The sequence below is a fragment of the Callionymus lyra genome, chromosome 12, assembly GCF_982586985.1.
Source record: "Callionymus lyra chromosome 12, fCalLyr1.hap1.1, whole genome shotgun sequence".
NCBI lineage: Eukaryota > Metazoa > Chordata > Actinopteri > Syngnathiformes > Callionymidae > Callionymus > Callionymus lyra.
The window spans coordinates 22,485,490-22,500,750 of record NC_141829.1 but is presented as its reverse complement, the minus strand read 5'-3'; the positions used below and the strand labels follow the sequence as shown (position 1 = coordinate 22,500,750).

The window sequence follows — 15,261 nt, the reverse complement described above, 5'->3', positions numbered from 1 at the left end:
TGATTTTTCTAAAAGGTTATGATTTGTTTTACGTTTACATGTGTTAGTAAGTAGGTAAGTAAGTAAGTAAGTAATATTTATAGAGCACTTTTCTAGACCAGGGTCACAAAGTGCTTAAACAATCAAAACAATACTCAATAAAATATATACTAAAAAGGTTAAGACAACACAGAGAACAACACAGGAGTCTCGGAGAATCAAGGAAAAGCCTGAACGAATAAAAATGTCTTAAGATGTTTCTTGAAGGAGTCAGTAGATCATCAAACACTGAGGGAGAGGAAGATCTTTCCAAAGCTTAGGAGCGACAGTCTGGAAGGATTTCTCTCCTCTGGTCCTGAACCGTGTTCAGGAACCATCAGTAGATTCTGATCCACAGACCTCAGAGCCCGAGCTGGGGTGTAAGGCTGGATCAGATCACTGATGTAAGGAGGAGCCTGACCATGAATAGATCTGAAAGTAAGAACCAGAATTTTAAAAATTGATCCGGAAAGAAACTGGAAGCCAGTGAAGAGATTTAAGGATCGGAGAAATGTGAGTTCTTCTACTAGAGCGAGTCAGAATTCTCGCTGCAGTGTTCTGTATCAACTGCAGGAGAGACAGATCCTTCTTGTTAAGAGTGTGTGTAGATGTTAAAGAAGTTGAGAGGCGTCTGGTATCTAGAGATGCAGACTGATCTTGACTTCTGTTTTTCAAACTTGACTGGATGTTGACTTTGTTGCCTTTGTGTTCCTGCTGCTCGTGGTCTCAGTTTCTGTGGCAACCAGGGATTTTAAAAGTCGCCCCTTTTTTTCTCTGTCTCTCTAACGGACGTCCGCTGTCGCGCGGCTGCTGCCCACTCCTCACCCGTGACTCATTATCATCCCCCGGGTTCCTCTGATGAAACAAATAGGGGGTGTGGGGGCAGCAAAGCCGGGAGCGCTCGTGCGACGCTGCCATTGGCTCCCGGGATCCATGTAATCTTCCAGGAGGCTCCGCCCCCCTTTTCTCCTCCTCCTCCCCCTCACGGTGACAGCATCCAAACACTCTCTGTTCCGAGGAGAGCATCCGCGCTGGAGGAGAGGACTTAGAGCATCACCCGACACTCTGGGATTCTACACTTTTTTCTGTATCTTCATCTGAGACGATGAAGCTGCTCTGAACTCCTGGGACCTGGAAAGGATGCCGTCAAAGGAGTCGTGCGAGGACGAGAAGTCTCTGGTGCAGACGGGGAAGCGGGAGGCCAACCAGGAGGAGATCTTGGCAGCGGCTCTGGGAATGAGGATGGGGCCACAGAAACCTCCGACCGCTTTCTGGCAGCCCCTCAAACTCTTCGCCTATTCTCAGATCACCTCGCTGGTGCGACGAGCCTCGCTGAAGGAGAGCGAGCGACCCAGGTCCGAGAAGGTCCACAACTTCAAGGTGAGCCCTGGATTATAATCTCCTCGTGCGGGGGGCAGTTGGGTGGTCTCTCTCTTTTTCTCCTGGGCGCCAGATGGAGAGATTACAGATTGAAAACAGACCACTTTTTAATGGGATTAAAGGGAAACAGTCTTCTTTTATTACCTCCTTTGATCCAAATCTCGTCCACTAAGAGAACTCCAGAGCAGATCTTCTGCTTAAATCCCTTGTTTGTAGTGAAGAAACAGTTGTTTTGTGAGATGATGTGACACCAGACATGACCTGGGCTCTGATTGGCTGGATTGTTGTTACCTGCTGGACTGGGAGATTCCATCGTCCCCCCCAAAAAATAAAAGGGCAAGATTTCCCTTGTACATGTGATTCAACCAATCTGGGGTGGTCCTGGCTTTGTGAGCCGTGGACTCACATCCACACCAAGAGGATCGGACTCTACAGGATCTTATCATCCATCAGTGGCGTCTCGCTGCTGGCTCAGCTCCTCCGGCGCGATGACTTAGAAAACAAAGGAGGTTTTTGTGATGCTAAAATTGCTTTTTACACATTTGCCTCTGTGTCTAAATGAAGAAATGGAAGAACAGCTTCTAAACAACAACAACAACCCTTTTAATTATTAAATACAAAATATACAGGATTTTAGCTTAAATATATTCAAGGAACAAATACTTTTACGAGGATTATGTGTCTTGAAAAGACTGCCGTGTTATTATAAAACTAACTGAGCAAAATAATCATAAATGAAACATGACTTTGTGTTCGACTCTCACCTTTCAGGTTCTTTTGTTGTTGGAGCTGAACCAGAGTTACGTCATCTTGACTGATGATCACATGATTGTTGGAAGTTTTTAAGATTTAATATCCAGTGACATGAACGCTCGTATTGCAACCTCCCCAAAACAAGCTATTGTTCAGTGAAGGGGCCGCAGAGGGCCCCTGAGTGACCCTGTTAACAACACAGACCACTGTTTGTTCGAGATCTTTTCCCGAACCTTTTTTACGTAACATGATTGACAATGAGAATATAACATTTAATACGTTATTTGACATTGTTTTAGAGAGTAATAGCAACAAAATAATTTAATGTATACTGCGACTATTGTGCTAATTATGATTTATTCTTTTATTCTTGTATAACTTTTACTAAATAATTTGATAAAACATGTTTATACCTAATATATGTTTATACAATACGAAACACTTCAACTTAAATAATTCACATCTTGTTTTTTACATCTTTAAAATAAATAAATAAACAAACCTTGGTTTCAGTATTTTATATTTTTTTACTTTATTATATTCAAATGTCAATAAAACTAAATGAATACTTGGAAACCTCAACAATTTAAATCATTTTTAATCATTTGCTGATTTCTTTTCTCACAATATTTTTCAAATATCTTATATAAAAATTTGAAAATATATGAACTTTCGATTTTCCTATTCAGTTCCATTAAAAGGTTCTACGTTATAATAATAATAATAAATGTAAATGACTATGAATTCTGGTATACCTGGTATGACCATAGGGGGCGCAATAGTGGATCATCTTAATAAATAATCACATAAAAATCAAAACTGCTCCATGATGTTATTGTTAAAACGAATATTATCCCCCTTCAGTTGTTGTGGCTTTAGAACAAACAACACTGTCTCACCATTGTCTCCTCTCTCTGATTTCCTCCCCTGTGCTGCAGGTCCACACGTTCCGGGGCCCGCACTGGTGCGAACACTGCGCCAGCTTCATGTGGGGACTGATGGCTCAGGGGCTGAAATGTGCAGGTGACTACACACTCTTACACAAAGTGAGCATCCCTGGATGTGGGTTAGTTGGTTTTTTGAGCATCTGGAGCTGGATTATATACCGCCCTCTAATCTCAAACTGGATTATACTTTGTATAATAGGACTTGATGATGTAATCGATCCTTTTTTATTTTCACTGACCTGGTTTCGTTTGTGGAGCAAACCAGCCAGTTTTTCTCCAGCCACCAGTTTTTAACCGTGCGGTTGTTAATTACTGTTGGCTCCAGGCTCATGCTAGCAACAATGGAAGGGGTGTTTGCTTTCTATTGGTGGAGCAGAAGAGAATCATTGTTTCGGCCTCAAGGGTTCAAATTCACTGAAAACCTTCATAATTACTGTTATGCAGAGAACCAGACTGAGAAAGGTGCGGTCGGTGGGCCACATTCAACCGCTTACATACACCTCTGAGGACGAATGTTAAAAAGACAATTAACAATGTTTTGTTTTTGTTTTATCTCTTGTGATATTATTTAGTTAAAGTGTATACTTTAAGAATAAATCTTCACGCAGGACTTCATTTTCACCTTACACTTTTTTTGTTATTACATTTTTATATATATATATATAAATAAATTTCTTTCTATAATGTGATGCATTTTTTACATTTTTGTCTAACAAAAAGCTAAAAGCTATGCATTTATCCAATATAAAATATATCTAAAAATGTTTATGGAAAAACTGCATCATCTAGTTATTTATTTGAATTCTATTGATTTAAAAAATATATATATTTATAGTTTTCTTATATTTGTAAATATTAAAGAGTGTGGCGGATTACAGGGATCCCTATTTTAAGTTGTTTTTTAATTAATTAATTTTTTTCAAATATATTTTGGTATTTAAAACATTTTAATTTATAAAATCAAAATTCCATTATTTTTCAAGATCTCAACATTGATAAAGATTGGTAATATTTAAAAATATTTTATGCAACATTTTTTATGCAAAAATCTCTGAAAACAGGTTTTTGTCAGTTGGCTTCCAACACAATCACAAATAAATAAATAAATAAAAAATACCTATTTTATAGCTTCAGACACACGATCAATACTTTGAGTTTCCCGCTTATTTCTATTGATTCCATTTCATTTTCAATTTGCTGGCCTCTATGAATAGCTCTTTGATACGAGTGTATCTTTTGATGTTTCATTGATGCAACAAAGTGTGTCACAGCGAGCTGCGGGAGTTCTAACGTGAATAATGGATGCAGTGAATTTCGAATCAATTTGGGAGACTCCGACATTCCTTCATTGTGGAACGATGCTTCCTGAATCTAGGGCAGCGAGCGTCTCACATGATCAACATATTTGCATACCAAAAACAAAAAAATCTCTCGCCCCCCCACCGTCCTTTTTCCTTTTTGAATGTGAGAGCTGTTTGCTGCTGGGAGCCACTCGCCCGCCCCCTCTTCGCTGCTTGTTGTGCCACATCTCCTCACCCGGGCCTCCCCCAGCCTCATCCCATCACCGACGCCAAGCAAAACAAAGCTGGCGTGTTTCTTTAATGAGCTCAGAGGAGGAAGAAAAGAGCGTTTCCACACTCGAGTTCCGCTCAAAGTGACGCTCACACGATCCACCAGGATCTGTTTGTGCTCATCGTGAAGCAGGTTTTTCCACCGATGGACCTCCTCGCTATAGCAACACACACCTCGCAAAATCTCCGGGGGTCCCCGGGGAACCTTCACCCGACCCCACCTGGGACCCTCGGACCGTCATATCTCACCCAACATGCGTGTTGACAGGTCCTGTCTCTGTCTCTTAAGAGAATCATCTCTTAAAGTAATTACTTTTCTGAACGTGATCCTCCAGGGATCTTCGCTAATCAACATAACGTCCTGCAAGAGAATTAAATCTGTGCGATTGAACAAGATGAAGAAAAACCATCTCCACTCTTAAGATCTCAGGAAAGCTGTCCCATTTAGCGCCGGGAAAAACTGGGTCTTGTGAAGCCTGCAGCCACTGAATCGTCGCTTCCAGAGTCTTTTGTGTGAGCGCCAGGATTGGAGGAAGAATAGAACCAGCAGCACGTCCCTCCTCCAGGCCTTTTCCAGCTCTCCTCCAAATCCCTTACAAAGCAATCTCTCTCTCTCTCTCTCTCTCTCTCTCTCTCTTTACCCCCCGACAAGGTGAACCCAAGTACCTCCACAAACACCCGGAGAGACGCCAGACAACAGCGAGGCCGCTCATTACAGTCGTGTGAATAATTCATGCTGCGTTTATTGTCTTTTACTGCGGGTTTTTGGACGCCTCGTCGCCCTGAGAGGTGCTCGCAGGAGCTCAAGGTGAATTCAATGTCGCGCGGCAGAGAAAAAAAAAAAAGGATGAGACTGTATCTGATTCAATTAGATTTGTGTCGACAATAATAGGTCTTGGGAAAGAGCGTCACGTGTTTCTGGAGACTTCAGGGTTTAGAGGTAGATTTTTTGTTATTATAAATAAAATAAAAATGTAAATAAATCATATAATAAATCATCAAATAAATAATGTTGATAAAATAACACGTATTTAAATGTAAAAATGGGTTGAGAGGCTTCAATCGAAGAATATATGTATATATGTGTAGGAAAAAGCTGCTTCATTCAATTTTTATTTGATTGAAGTGAAAAAAAGGTTTTATTTATTGATGCAATTACTTGATGAAGCCACTTTTCTATTGAAAATATTCATTTTATGATTGAAGGAACTTTTTTCTATTGAAATATCTTTAGATCGAATAAACTTTTTTTATGCAAATATCCCTAAAACATATTTTCTTCTTTTTTTTCGAATACAGGACATTTTTTTGATGAAACATATTCTCAATTTTTTTATCGATATTTATTTTAGTTTTGAGTATCTTTTTCTAGTTAACAAAGAGAGAGAACCCGCTTCATAACAGGGGGAGAAACAAAACAAGTGAAATATTTGGAGCAAACAACATTTCTCGATCCAGACTTTCAACAAAAGATAGGAAAACAGCAAATGACGTCAGTTCACAGAGCTCAACAAACACTTTCCCCAACAATCTCTGATATCTTTGATACATTTTCTAACCTCCTTGTTGGACCAACATCTGTTTTTTTATGTTCATGTTGTCAACTTTTTGCACTTCTCAAGGTAGTAAGGTAACTGGACCCGGGTGAAGAAAATTAAATCTGTGACTCCTACTTCAACAGCTTCTTAAATCATTATAGCTCTTCTTCTTCTACCTTTTAAAATCTCTTTCTTGCTGTCTCTCTCCCTCCAGACTGTGGCATGAACGTGCACAGGAACTGCTCGCCTGAGGTGCCGCACGACTGCAAACCCAGCATGAGACACATCCGAAAGGTCTACAGCTGCGACCTGACCACGCTGGTCAAGGCCTACAACACGGCACGACCCATGGTGGTGGACATGTGCATCCGAGAGATCGAGTCAAGAGGTCAGTAGAAACCCCCCTTCATTTGTTTATGAGTCAAGAAACAGTGAATCATCTTTTCACTCCAATCCTGCCCCTAAACTCAGAATGAAACAGCCTAATAGCACGAGGAATGAATGAGTCCCTGAGTCTATTAGTGTTGCATCTGGGAAGGAGCATTCGTGCGCTTGAATTCTCTTATTCTTTGTATTGAAAAATGTAAATTGAATTCTTCTTGAAAAACTGAATTCAACAATGTCTTAATTGAAAACTTAAATTAGCTTTTATTGAAATAAATAAATCAAATAATTTATTTTTGAAAGCTTGATTAAAATATATATATATATATATATATATATATATATAATATTGAAAAATATTTAAACTGTATTAATTTATTTTTACACAAAGTCTGATATTGTCATTCAAATTATATATAAAATAAATTGTTCTAATTTAAATATGATAAGATAAGAAAAAATGCAATAAAAGAACAAGGGATGACAAAATCCATATGTAAGAAAAGATCAATGTAAAAATGTTGGTATAGTAGTGTTGACTGTTTTTATATTCATATATAGAAAATTATTAATTTTGGAAAATTTTCAATTACATTTTTAAAAGTTGAGAATATATCAACGTTTCAAATGTTAAATGAAACCATTCAATATTCTGGCTGAAATAAAAAAAAAAAGGATGTTCATGAGTAACTTGGCAGGGGTCTGCGCTCTCTGAGTGCTATTCTGGTTTATATTCTGTGTACTGAAGTTCTTAAACTGACAGACACAAGTCTTCATGAGCAACATAATTACTTTTTGTAGGAAAATTAAATTTGAAAAAGGATTTTAAGTCTCGTGGTCACGAGGGATTATACATCCAGAGAATATAATAGAGTGAAGACGAGGAACGCTTGCGTGCGACTTGAGAATCCAATTGGAAATCAAACCAGCAAACAACAAAGATGTTAATAAGAACACGAGCAGGAGTTTTTTCTTTTGATAATTGAATCTGCACCAAATTACTTCTTCCTGCTCCGCGTCGATCATTCAACTCTCTGGACTGTGACGAAAACCTCGTTACTCTCATGGGCGTCCTGATAATAGACGACGGATTGATTTATTTCTTTATTCATCGGCCCAGCCGGGCGGGAAACTGCGATTGTTCTTAATTGGTTTTGCAATATTAGAGCCGGTGGATGGAAACAGAGGTGATGGTTCTTTCGTTGTTTCTCCTGCAGGACTCAAGTCTGAAGGTCTCTACAGAATGTCCGGATTCACAGACTCAGTGGAGGAGGTCAAGACGGCCTTCGATAAAGGTGGGTGTGGCTTATGTCAGGCTGACACACGTGTGGAGGATCAGGAACAAACATCAAGTCCTGAGAGTTCCTCAGATCATCCATGACAGAACTGTGACGCTAGAGAAGTAGGCCACGATGTGTTCAGGGAACAAAAAAAGCAGGACAAGCGTGCACGACTGCTCTTCCACACGTGCACGATGTGACGGATGTGTCTTGATTGTCTCTCACGCAGCCGGAGAGAAGACCGACATCACCGTCAAAGCCTACGAGGACATCAACATCATCACCGGAGCGCTCAAGCTGTATCTCAGGGACCTTCCTGTTCCCATCATCTCCTACGACGCCTACCCGCGCTTCATCGAGGCCGCCAGTGAGTCTGACCTCGAACTGTTGCATTATGGGATTTGAAGTTGACTGAGGTTGTTTAGTGAAGACCATGATGTCACAGGCCTCACATGGTCTTCTGGACATGGTCCAAGAACCTCAACTCAAACATCCACTGCAAAGAGCTTGTCAATGTCTTATAGTGTGAGAGTCACAAATAAGATCCCACATTACTATATATAATTAAATAAAATTAAAATACAATGTGGGAACACAAACTTCTAAGAATGAAGTCATTTATTTATGTTTTTTTAACAGTTTAAATTATATTTAGAGGTATATAAATGCAAACATATGGACGACTAAGCGCGTCATTTTTCATTGGTTTATTCAATAAAATACAACATGGAAACATTTCCAATGGTTGAAATTTAAGAAATATAACTTTTATTTTAGAGTTAATAAATATATGTAACGCTGCTATAAAAGTGGCCCCGGAGCCTGGTTTTACCTGCAGCTTTACAGGGTTTGATTTACAGCTTCCTGTTTTGCTCACGGTAGCGACCGCTCTGTTTTATTCATGTTTGAAAAGAGCTTTTGGTCCATTTCATCAAACTTTCATCCAGTTTATAACGTGGGGAGGAAGCGACTCGTGATAACATCTCAAACATTTTAGGTCAGTTTTACCTCAATGCACACGTTACTGTTAATATCTGGAGTGTGTTTGTATGAATTATTGAATGTTCGTATTTCTATTAATAAACAAACACAATCACAACCGTGCTGCGTTCAAAGACACCTGACAAAATGGGAACAAATCAGGGAACTCAATGTTTCCTTTACATTAATATGAGGGTACTCCATGTTTTACTAACTATCTTAAAAGTATCGTCATTGTGCGTCACATCTAATGACGTTCCTCTTCCCCTCAGAACTCACAGACCCGGAGAAGAAGCTGGAAGCCTTCCGCGAGTCTCTGGCTCTGCTACCTCCGTCTCACAGTGAAACTCTCAAGTATCTCATGGCACATTTAAAAAGGTGAGGTCAACGTGCACCACTGCCCCGCTTTTATTTTGAAAAAAGGTAATGGATATTGGCCAGAATAGACATTTAATTAATCAATAGATATGTTTAATATAAATATATACAAACACTTGTATCAGATCAGTTTTCAAGTTGCTTTTTTTACTCCCAAAAAAAATAAATAGATTATTTCCTTTTTTTTAGGGAAAATGTTCATGGTGAACTTGTTAATGTCCCTTTTCCTAAGTCCTATGTCAATGTACACTGCTGGAATCTTGCTTTTATTTTGAAAACAGGACAAGGATATTAGATATATTAAATTATTGAATTAATATTTTCAATATAAATATATACACAGACCCTTATCCATCAGCTTTTAAGTTGCTTCTTTAAAACCCAAAACCAAAATACAGGGAACGAGATGATTTCCTTTGGTTTAAAATGTTTATGATAAACTTGTCAATTTCCTTTTCCCTTTTTCCTGCGATATAAGTACATATAAGTACATTGACTATGTCAATGTACACCGCTGTCGCCCTACTTTTGTTTTGAAAACAGGAAACAGAAATTGGCCCAAATTGAAATTAATGATCTAATTAAAAACATTTTTTAAATATATATATATATATATATATATATACACACAGAGCCTTGACAATTCAGCCTTTTAGTTTCTTGTTTAAAACCCAAGAACAAAATACAGGAAACAAGTTGATTTACTTATTTTAAAGGAAAAAAGGTTCATGGTAAACTTCTCAATTTACGTTTTCCTGTTTCCTATTTCAATGTACACCACTGTTATTTTAAAAACAGTAACAGGTCTCAATACAAAATCAAATTTAAGTTTTTAATATAAATATCGACAGATTGATTTACTTCTCTTTTTTTTTCCATAAAGTGTTTATGGTTTTCCATTTCCTGTTTACAAAATAAAGGTTCTACTGAAGGTGCTGAGATGATCAGAGAAACTGACTCGGGTGTCTTTACAGGGTCACTCAGAACGAGAAGTTCAACCTCATGAGCGCAGAGAACCTGGCCATCGTCTTCGGCCCGACCCTCATGCGCGCCCCCAACTGCGACGCCATGACGGCGCTGAACGACATCCGCTACCAGAGACAAGTGGTGGAGGTCCTGATCAAGCGCGAGGACGAGCTCTTCTCCACGCCGTCAGGACGTTTATAGACACCAAGCCACTTCAACATGAACTATTTGTACGTTCGCGGAGATGTTTTAAGAACTCCGGTTTCCTCCCATGCGCTCGGCGTGGGTGATGAACCTCGTGATCCTCGTCCCCCCCCATTTTTGTCGGGGGATTTTTCGGGAGACCGGCATGCACGGTGCAAGAAGAGCGTTTCTTCCGAGTCATGTGACCCAGCATGTAGGGGAGACTGTAGTCTGTAGTCCTTGTAGAGTCCAGCTTCTTGCCGCACATGTATTTCTGTGAAACCCGGAGACGCTGGAAAAGAAGCTACTGATATTTTTGTCGACTTTTTACGATGCCGTATTTTTACAACAGTTTTTAAATGTTAGTCGTAACTCTCCTGACGGATCTTAACATTTTCACTGTGCTAGCAGCAGCAGCGGCGTCGATTGTGACCTTCGTTTTGTATGTTTTGTATAAAACCTGTGCATGACCACTTTAATTTATTCTACTTTTCTTTGAGGGCAATAAATGTTCCGCCGTCAACTGCTGTCACTCTTCTTTACTGGAACAACACTCTCAAACCTCTTTCATGGTGATTACATTTTATTTAAAGTGTCATATCGTAACAACATTATCTCGAGACACTTTACAGTTTAGCTAACAGATCCCAGCAAATCAACACTGAATGAATCACAGTGTAAAATTTCCTTTTAAAAGGCAGAAACCTCTGGCAGAACCAGACTCAGTGTTGACAATGTCCTTCTGTGACCTGCTGATATTTCTTAAGTCGTCTAATTATTATATCTTTGTCTCTTTTTTACCCAAATATTAAATAGATAAAATCCAAATTATATTTATAAAACATTTAAATGTTTATCCACTTTATATTGAAAACCAAAATCTTTACACAGTTCTGAAAAACTTAAAACAAAATGCAATAATATACAACTAAATTAACATTTTTTGCCTTATTATTATAATGACACAACATAATTACATTTCAATTACAGCATTTTCCATTTTTCCAATATTCTTATTGTTACTAAAATGTTTGTTTTAAGTAATCAAATGATGACTTTTCTATCGTCAGGGAGACCTTTTATGTCAATGTCACCAGGTCAAATGTTAGGATAAAGTATCAACTCAATATAATGAAGCCTTAAAATGATTATTTAATCTTGAACGTTCTATCTATAGATTGGCAACATGACCCGACACAACAAAGTAATCATAACCATGCAAAACTCAAAATAATTGGAGACAAAAAACTAGCAAAGACTTACCGCACATCTTACCAGCAGGGACGAAAATAAGACGTTTATTTAATGTATTTTCTGTTTACAGTTTGCATAGAAAATATCTAAGAGAAAATGGTCTGAATCGTTTGAATATTTATATATACACAAATTGACATATACAGTATATATATTTATATATACATATGTATGTGTGTGTAGATATAGATATAGTTATATAAATGCTGACAAATATATGCCTAAAACAGGAATATATTAGGTAGAAATACTAGATGAGGTGATTGACGCATCCATTATTTATCATTGGCAGTGAGCTCTGTTAGCTAAAGCATCAAAAGGGAACAATGTACATAATCCATTCTGCTCTGCACGCATGGGTTCTAATCCCATCTTCGTCAGACTGCTCTAATATTGGATAATATACGTATTTCCATCGATTTATATGGAAAAAAAACCACCATAACATGTTAAAGACATTAGGCATTTAAGTTTAAGTTCTGTTTAACTTGAGATTTGAACACACAAAAATAAAAATAAAATAAAAACACGAAACACTATTGTACTGTTTAACACTATATACATGTAAGTGTCCACCAGTGGCCCAGTCCAACTCTAAAGCGTCCTATATTATTTTAATCTGTAAATCCTTGTCTGTCCTTTTCTGAACTCTGCAGCTGGACTCTCATGTGAGGTCAAGGTCAAATATGGCAACAACTGGACTCAGTGATGGACTAATTTATCTGACCTCGTCTAAATCTGACACGAAAAAACCATTCATGAAATTAATTGGATTTGTAAATGTTTGACACACACACACACGCACACTCACACACACACACAGACACTAATCGAAGCTCACCAATATCGATTACTTATAAAACAACAAGATTCAAGACGTCCTTCATCTTCAGAGGCGATGAGACTCAAAGCTGATCCTCTGATCCCTCACAGACCCCCAAACATATTTGCTGGTGGTGTTTGTGCCTCACACATCACATGACGAGGCTGGAAGCCGCGTCAGTCACGGCGACTTCAGTCTGATTAAAAGCAAACAGGAAAACAAAGCCGGCGCTGCAGGGATTAATTACTCTGGCTGTCATTGAAGGATGGTCACGTGACTTCTGTGATGGTTTCAGGAACGTTTGTAGCTGCAGGTCGAGTCTCAACACTCATCAGCGCAGCAGACCATTAACACTTAAACAGTAGAGAGGAGCAGGAGTCTGTCCCAGCTAGGCAGGGTACAAGATAGACAACCATATAACCAGAGTGCCTGGAGGAAAATCACAAGCCATCCACTCCAGACAAAGAGAATCGTGTTGTATTAAAACAAACAAAACGAGAATACTAAACTAGTGTAATCATGGATAAAATGGACATATTGATCAGGAATATTCATGAATAAAACCAACATAAAGATTGTTAAAAGTGATGAATAAATAGAAGAGACTGATGATAAATAGTTAAAATCTGGAATATAAATGTTGACATATAAATGGTAGAAAAGAGACATGAATGGTTAAAACTAGTAATACATGGTTTAAATAGGTAATACATGAAAGAAATTGACATAGGAAATAATCGAAAAGAGAAATAAATGGTTTAAAATTGGTGATAAATGGTTAAAATCTTGAATATACATAAAATAAATTGAAATATGGAAAATCAAAAAGAGACATGAATGGTAAAGACTGATATTAAATAGTTCAAATCTGGAATATACATTAAATAAATTGGCATAAAAACAATCGAAAATATAAATAAATGGGTTAAATTGGTGATAAATGGTTGAAATGTGGAACAAAAATGGTTAAAATTGACATATTAAAGAGAAATTGAAATAGAAATTGGAATTAAAGTGGTTAAAATCTTAATTTTAAATGGTAAGGATTGACATATAAATGGTAGAAAACTGATGTAAAAGGTAAATGATGATGATGAATAATAAGTAAGTAATTATTAGTTGTAAAGCGCCTTTCTTAGACCAGGGTCACAAGGCGCTTAAACCACAAAGCAATACACAGTTAAAAATACATACTTTAAAAGGCCAAGACATGTTAAAAGATGAAATCTGCAGGATGTTTGTTTTCTTCAGTCAAAATATTGACTGAAAATAAACATACGTGAAACCTAAGGAACATGAATGCGTTGAAAAGACTTGTGTGGATCATGACTCCAGGTGGAGGGTCAAGTATCTGCTCAAAATTCAGAATATAAACGTCCCCCCTCTGTGCTTAAGTTTGGGGCTCAATGCCTGTGTTTTGACATTCAATCACGGGGCTGTTGTGCTCACATCACCTGCAGTTAACGTGATCCAGACTCGTCTGTCTGCTGATTGTTCGGCAAAATTGGATTTCCATCCGAGCGTTCAGCCTCCCCCTCCATTATGGCAGCATTGTGGAGGAGGACCTGCCCCGGCACCTCATCTCTCCATCAGTCAGATGCGGAGATAAGAGCCACGTCTGCGCTTGACTCGCCGTAATGAGAGCGCATTTAAAAAGCCGTGATCCATGAGATAAGCGAGCCTCATCATGGTGTCCCCGGCAGGCCTGAATACATTTCCTCAGACACTCCTGGACTCACTGAGAGCAGGACTCGTCTGTGGCACCATGTTTAGCACTGGTCCAGGGTCTCCCTGTGAGGCTGATAAGTGTTTTTAATCGCCGCTGGATGGAACCCAAAGAGTCCATCTGGGACAGGAGGTCGAGCGAGCACAAACAATGACGTCCTGGTGCTGCGACACGACGGTGTGGAGCTGGAGGAGGAGAGTCGCTGACAATCTATCGTCGCCAAAATGCTCATTTGGCTCTAAGTGAGACGGATGATGTCGCTGCTCCAACGATTCTCTGATAGAAGGCGTCGGGGATGAGAGGAAATTGAGTTGCCTGACCCGTCACAGACCTGAGGAGGGTGAGGGGCGAGGAAGGACGGGGAACACCTGCTCCACCAAACAGCTGATAAAACAAAGATGGTTACCAATGTAACTTTACAAATGTGTCTTGAAGAGGTTTGATGCATTCACAGAACTCATTCTTTCAATTGGTTGTTATTGCAAAGATTTTTGGCTTTTTTTTAACCCACGGTGAGGTTTGGTTTATTCTTTATAATATTTTCTTTACTTGGTTGGAAATTATAATTCTGAAACAGATTAATAAATAATTTGATCATGAAAATCAAGCCCCTACTATACTTATACTGTTTTTTGGTTATTTTCTGTATTCATTCCTTCAGTTTTTCTTTTCAAACTGAAATACTTTGATGGTCTGGCTATTACAAAGACACTGTACGTGTAAGTAAATTTCACATATGTAAATAACTTACATACGCACATTTTACATACATAAATTACTTACATACGTACATTTTACATACATAAATTACTTACATACGTACATTTTAGGTACATAAATTACTTACATTAGTACATTTCAAATAAGTAAATTACTTACAAACGTACATTTCACGTACATAAATTACATATATAAGTACATTTTATGTATATAAATTACTTACATACCTGTACGTACATTTCATATGTGTAAATTACTCACATACGTACATTTTACGTACATATATTACTTACATATGTACATTTCACATATGTAAATTACTTACATACGTATATTTTACGTACATTAATTACTTACAT

At 38.2% G+C, this 15,261-nt stretch overlaps 1 protein-coding gene across 1 annotated transcript; it reads left to right on the top strand.

Annotated features, from left to right (window-relative positions):
• Nucleotides 1–1,046: 1,046 nt before the first annotated feature.
• On the top strand, nucleotides 1,047–10,902 carry chn1 (chimerin 1). The gene is made up of 7 exons (XM_087803844.1): nucleotides 1,047–1,398; nucleotides 3,090–3,174; nucleotides 6,422–6,595; nucleotides 7,809–7,886; nucleotides 8,101–8,238; nucleotides 9,125–9,230; nucleotides 10,205–10,902. The coding sequence occupies exons 1-7, from the start codon at nucleotides 1,159–1,161 to the stop codon at nucleotides 10,395–10,397; spliced, it is 1,014 nt and encodes a 337-aa protein (XP_087659970.1). The 5' UTR covers nucleotides 1,047–1,158; the 3' UTR covers nucleotides 10,398–10,902.
• The last annotated feature ends 4,359 nt before the right edge of the window (nucleotides 10,903–15,261 follow it).

Bases quoted from the DNA above. Each gene is read 5' to 3' on its own strand.
- chn1 (XM_087803844.1), top strand. From the start codon at position 1,159: ATGCCGTCAAAGGAGTCGTGCGAGGACGAGAAGTCTCTGGTGCAGACG. The intron at 6,596-7,808 runs GTCAGTAGAAAC...TTTCTCCTGCAG, and splicing joins CCGAGAGATCGAGTCAAGAG to GACTCAAGTCTGAAGGTCTC. The intron at 9,231-10,204 runs GTGAGGTCAACG...GTGTCTTTACAG, and splicing joins CTCATGGCACATTTAAAAAG to GGTCACTCAGAACGAGAAGT.